This window comes from Colossoma macropomum, unplaced genomic scaffold, assembly GCF_904425465.1.
Source record: "Colossoma macropomum unplaced genomic scaffold, Colossoma_macropomum, whole genome shotgun sequence".
In the NCBI taxonomy this organism is placed as follows: Eukaryota; Metazoa; Chordata; class Actinopteri; order Characiformes; family Serrasalmidae; genus Colossoma; species Colossoma macropomum.
In genome coordinates this window covers 15089940-15096476 of record NW_023494800.1, presented here as the reverse complement: position 1 = coordinate 15096476, position 6537 = coordinate 15089940, and the positions used below count along the sequence as shown (strand labels likewise).

The window sequence follows — 6537 nt, the reverse complement described above, 5'->3', positions numbered from 1 at the left end:
AAGACCAACCAGATCTTGTCCTGGTTGAGGCCATCGGCCAAGCCTGACCAGACCTTGCACTAGCAAAGGCCACTGGCTAAAACTGATAAGATCTTGCACTAGCCAAGGCCACTGGTCAAGACTGACAAGTTTTTGTCCTAGTTGAGGCCACTAGCCAAGGCGACTGATGAGATCTTGCACTAGCCAAGGCCACAGGCTAAAACTGACCAGATCTTGCCCTGGTTGAGGCCACTAGTCAAGGTAAATAATCACATCTTGCACAAGCCAAGGCCACAGGCTAAAACTGACCAGATCTTGCCCTGGCTGAGGTCTCTGTAAATAGCCTCTTCTTCAAGTTCTTCATCCTGGAGGAGATGATGAAGGTTGATCATCATCTTGAATGTTCTTCACCATGATCCTAAACAGGTGGAGGATGCCTGACTGTAAGGAACGAGGGAAGGAGAGATGGAGAGAAAGGACTTCTGCTGAGGTCATTTGGCAATGGAAACCTGCGGCTAATCAACTAAGGAAGACTCCACGAGGTTCTAATACCGAGACTAACTCAGCTGCTCATGCAAGACTAATGCATAGCCCTTATGCATACTATCAAAGCATGAAAGAATGTGAGCACTGTGAAATAATACAGGCAGGCAGGAAAATGAGGGACCGTTAATGAATTCACTGTGGACAGCTAACGAGGGACAGTGACAGAGAAAGAGGGAAGAAAGGGGAAAGGGCAGGGGTAGGGTTGCAGTCATTAAGTGGTCAGATATTGGTTAAAGTGGTGCAGGTGATCAATCGCACTGTCAGCGTGCCTGGGAGGTCGTTATCTTGGCGGCTGCCCTTGTCTCTCAGATGGACTGTGTGCTGCTCCTGCCGGTCATTAGGGTCACTGAAGAGGGTCACCTGACCCAGGAAGGTGTCAACAATCACATTCTTATTGTAGATCTACCATCATCATGGGCCAATCAGGAAAAAAGGTGATGAAAAGAGAGAAATAGAGACAGAAATCAGCACTGCAAGCCAATGGAAAGAGATTTTAAGGGCCGCAGATAACGAAGCGGAAGAGAAAGGGCTAAAAATAGAGGTGTGAGAATGCACTGATCTGAACTTTCAACTGCATCAATTTTGAAATGTTACAATTGTGACATTACAATTTTAATGTTAGACATCTTACCACAGTAGCCCAGCAACACCCTTGCTCTGCCAGAATACAATACATGCGAATCATAATCATCTGTCCAATGTTGATAAATGTTTTTAAACAATTATCTGTCTCTTAACACTGTGCAGCCCTAAAAATAACTGAATCATGCTAAAATTTGAGATTTCATGATGTATTAAACCAAACCAAATTGCTGGGAGGTCAGGGATTTACACTCTTCCTAAAGAGGCTTTACACTTACCTCAATGTGAATGCCCTCTTTTGGCTTTTTGCGATAGAACACCCCTTTGACATCAAAGTTGGGGCAGCGTGTGTCCTTGTGCACAGGAGAGCGAACCTTCTCCCCTTCACAGGTGATGATCACATATGGATCTGAGGCTGGAAAAAGACATCTGACTGTAATTCCTCAAACATGTGCCATTCTGCAATGTGCACTGCTACATCTGACTACCTTAAATAACACCAGAGCTATGCACCACATACAGAGATTCAGGAAAAACTGCATGGCAAATGGGATACAGACAAAATACTTTCTATTTATAACCAAAACTAGCATCAGAAGCTACAGCTAGGAACATCAGGCTGTGTGGAAATCCACTTAAAGTAAAGGACAAATACAAGGGTGTCATTCTGTCTCCTTACAGATAGTCCACTCAGATAGACCAAAACAATTTATGGAGATGGCCTTCTAATAGTGTAAAAAGTCATACTGCGCAAAGGTAAATGAAAATTTGCCTTGATTCTGAAATATAAATGCTTCACGTCTATTAGAAACTGTAGTTTGTTTAACAAACTGCAGGGAAGCAGAATAAGTCAGCCACTGTGTGGAGAAAAAGCCACATTAGAGTTTTCAGACTGATTAATAGCAATGCTGCCCTGGGTCTCCATGTCTGTGTGTTTCTCTAGGGGAGAGGGAATTTATGCTAACTGCCACTAAGATGCAGTACCTTTGCTGTTGATATCACACCACTTCTTGTGAGGAAGCAGGCAGTGCAGCTCTGTGTGGAACCAAAAGAGTTCCGTGTGTGTTTAAGCTGAGGAGAGCTATTTAAATGGCCTTGGCATCTAACATAAAGCAGCACGGATATGGCACCAATGAACAGACCAGATAAGGAAGGGAAACACATGGAAAAAGCTGAAGGAATACACCATAAACTAAATAATGACAAACGTAAGTTAATATTGGCCAATATCAAAGTTCCACTCATTTATTGGTTTTGGTGATTTGTAAAAATACCCCTGCTAAAGCACTGATATGTATAAGCATCTTGGTTAATGCTCTAATGAACAAATAATAATAAAACATGTCAAAGTATCATAACCTTTAGCACAAGGATAATATTTATAACCTTAAACCTTTGTGTGAAGATACAATTTTTTAATGAACATCAACTAAAAAAATGCTGATCAACAAAATGCTGAGAATTCTGGGAAGCTCTGCCCCAATCTTTAACTACAAACCTCAATTCCAAAAAGGTTAGGACAGCATACCAAATGCTAATTAGACATAAATTAAGAAATACTGTTTGACTTATTTTCAATTGAAAACATTAAAGGAACAGAATATTTATATATCACGCTTATGAACTTTATTATCATCATCATCTAACCCGCTTATCTTCCTGGGTCACCAGGGCGGGTGCTGGAGCCTATCCCAGCACTATTTGGACAGAAGGCTGGAGACCCCCTAGAAAGGTCACCAGTCCTTCATAGGACAGACACACAGACATACACATTCACACTCACACCCAGGGGCAATTTGGTATTACCAGTTCGCCTGATTGCATGTCTTTGGTCTGTGGGAGGAAACCAGAGTACCTAGAGGAAACCCACGCAGACAGGGGAGAACATGCAAACTCCACACAGAAAGGACCCTGGTCGCCTGGCCAGGGAATCAAACCCAGAGCCTACTTTGCTGTGCTTGTTACACTACCCACTCTCACCATGCAGCCTAAACTTTATGATTTTTTTTGTAAAAACAAGGTCATTCCAAATTTGTTGCTGGCAACACATTTTATCAACACTTGATAAGCATGTAGGGACTAAAGACACCAATTGATCCAGTTTTGAAAGTGGATTTTTTTCCATTTTTTCTATGTCATATTCTTCTGTCATATTTTGAGCTTCATAATGCATCACATGTTTTTAATAGGAGATAGGTCTGGTCATGGCAGCCAAGCTTCCATAAGAGCAGAATGTGGTTTGCCGTTGTCATGCTGAAATAAGCAGGGACATCCTGAAAAAGACATCGTCTAGAAGGCGGCGTTTGTTTTTTCCAAAATGTGTTTATCTTTTAGTGTTAACGGTGCTTTCACAGATGTGCAAGTTGCCTATGCCATGGTCACCAATACACCCCATATCATGACGGCCTCCGGCTTTTGAAATTCACACTGGTGAGAATCTGGGCTGGGTTTTCCAAAAGCATCTTAGCACAAGATGATTCTTAAATGGTAGAGGGAGCATCACAGTGAGCAGAGTGAGAGATCTCCAGTTAAGATGATCTGGAATAACTATCCTTATCCTTATCATCTGGGAAACTGGGCCCTGGATGCTAATTTTTTTTCTTTGGCTGAGAGAACACAACATCCATTATTTCCATAACCATTATGATTCATTAGACCACATACATGTTTCCATTGTGCATCGGCCCATTTAAGACGAGCTCCAGCCCAGAAAAGTCCCTGGCGTTTGCTGACATATGGCTTCTGCTCTGTTTTATATTATCCATCACAGAATCATGCCAGTTTTTAATGCAGTGCCATATGAGGGATCAAAGGTGACAGGCATTTAGTTGTAGTTTTCAGCCTTGCTCTTTTTTCGCACAGAGATTTCTCCAGATTCACTGTATCTTCTGATGATATTATGCACCACAGAGGGTGAAATACCTAAAATCCTTGCAATTGCTCACTGAAAAATGTTGTAATTAAACAGGGCTGGGATATAATGGAATACAAGTATTGGGACTACATATTCAGAATACAGAAATTAAGTATCTGTATTCAGAAGTTACATTTTGTAAAGGTAGTATTTAGAATACAGTTCAGTTACTAGTTACATTTTTAGAATACTTTTAGAATACTTTTTAGAAAACACATGCCATCTTTCAAAGAAACACCATTATCACTTCTTAATTATTTCTTTTAAAGTCAGCACACAACATCTAAAGACTTACTTTAAAGAAGAACTCAAAATGGCTTCTTCACAAACATTAAAGTTCCTCCTACAGCCTCAATAGACTGAAACATCACTGTGATGAACCAGTAATCAATCTAAGTGTCAGTAAACTTTTCTAAAGGATGCCTGAACTGCACAGTCTCCTCAGCAGTGCACATGTTCACTAGTGATAAGCTTAGCTTTGGTATCGTGCTGGACTTGTTCATGTGTTCCATGGCAAATTCCATACATGCCATTAACTGAAAATCACATAGCTACTCACGTCATAGTCAAATTTGTGAGATTTTGTTATTAGGATATGGTGAATTGTTGGCTTAGGTCATGAAAGGGCAGGGTTATTATGGGAGCAGCAGAGGAGTGAAGCAAGCGATAAAAGCCAAAATAACATTGAGAATTTTGTATCCACTCTGGTATTCATTTGAATAATTGAATTTTTCGGGAATTACATGAAAAAAACTGCCAACTGTAACAGAAAGGAACAGTGTTAATTAAATAAAAATTACAGCAGAGTTTTTTTCATGTACTTTATCAATGTATTTTAAACCACATGTGTCAGGCTCCAGTCCTTGCAGGCCAAAACACTGCAGACTTCAGCAAAGTGCTTCATTAAACCCACCTGATTCAGCTCTTCAGCTAATTAGGCCTTCAGGAACTGAATTCAGAGTGTGAGATGAGGGTAAACGTTAAAATCCACAGCACTTTGGCCCAGAAGATCCCCAGTTTGATATGCCTGTTCTAAATGTATTTTGAAAGTATTCTGAATATGTTACTTTTTTATGTATTGTAACGAATACATTACTGAATACATTTTTCAACGTATTTGCCCAACTCTGTTCTTAAACTTTTGGATTATGTGCTGATGCATTTTTTGCAAAGCAGTGAGTCTCAACCCATCCTTGACCCTCAACCCACCATGATGATGGTAGACTAGGCCTTTCCTGGAAGCTCCTTTTATACACGAGCATGATTGCATCACCTGTTTCAGATGTTTTGAACATTTCATAGTGTTCATAGTCTTAAACTGCCCTGTCTCAACTTTTTTGGAATATTCCAAAGTCATCAATTTCAGAACAAGTGTACATTTACAAAAAATAATGATGTTGATCTGGCATGAATAAAAATAAAATATTTTGTTTAAATCCAGGTCCAACTGGATGTACAAATAATTGCTTTCTGTTTGTATTTGCATTTCACATACTGTTCCAGCTTTTTTGGAACTGAGGTTTGCAAAACTATCAGAGACTTAAATTTTTGACTGTCAAAATCAGTGTGTAACAAGCAGGAGATATAGAGACCTATAAAATGACATGCAGTCTTGAAAAATTTACCTCCATTAGAGTCTTGGCCCTGCAGGCCCTCGGCACTCAGCACATGCACCTGGGTGACCAACTGAGGATATCCACACATGCCCGTCCAGCACGTCTGAGGAGGCTCGTCCAGGGTCAATTCTCTAACATGGCACAGTGGGTACGGCAGGATATCAGAACTTTCTGGCTAATGACACTAATGACACTTATGGCACTTATCAATGTAGAAGCTACTACAGAGAGATTTAGAGGTGGGTCTTCTAGAGGGATATTAGGGGGGTTATCTGTCCTGGTCAGGACAGGAACCAACACAAAACCACTAAGAGAGCGCAAAATAATGAAGGAACCATTAGTGGTTTGGTTTACTTGCAGTCTGAAGGCACATCAGTGAAAACTCGGAGCAGGAATTCTCCCTGCTGGCCAGGGTCAAAGGTTGTAGGGATGATGACATAACGGCCCTCTTTCAGCTCTTTTCTTAGGAAGACGCAGCGAGAGTTGATGTAGATGGAGCCAGCAACCTTTTGCTGGGCCGAGTGCATGCGGAACTTTCTGTTCAGCTCCACCTAGTGGGAGGGAGGGTATAACCTCATTTATTGTCCACAAAAAACACATCAAGCATAGGTAAAATACTTATCAAGGCTTAATGTTTCTATGTACAAATTATATTGCCTTCCACTATCCAATTTACATGATATTTTTAAGCTTCAAATTGATGAGTAACATTACATTTGGCATGAATGTACACTGTATCAGTGTTTGCTGTGTGTTCATACGTGTAACGGGTGTACAATGTACTTTGACTGACTATTTATTAGGTACACGATCTTGTACCTACACTCATTACATTTACATTATATACTTTATCCCTTTTCCACATCTGTCAATGGAAAAGGCCCACCACAGGACTACCCC

The 6537-nt window shown here is 40.7% G+C and overlaps 1 protein-coding gene across 1 annotated transcript in view; it reads right to left on the bottom strand.

The window, feature by feature from the left end:
- Positions 1-250: 250 nt before the first annotated feature.
- The window catches only part of capn5b (calpain 5b), a 45473-nt gene continuing 39186 nt past the window's right edge, over positions 251-6537 (bottom strand). Inside the window, exons 10-13 of the mRNA XM_036588172.1 lie at positions 5992-6188; positions 5647-5768; positions 1386-1522; positions 251-927 (exon numbers count right to left, since the gene is read on the bottom strand). Coding sequence (XP_036444065.1) covers positions 745-927; positions 1386-1522; positions 5647-5768; positions 5992-6188 — 639 coding nt within the window. The 3' untranslated portion in view covers positions 251-744. The remainder of the gene's footprint in view (positions 928-1385; positions 1523-5646; positions 5769-5991; positions 6189-6537) is intronic.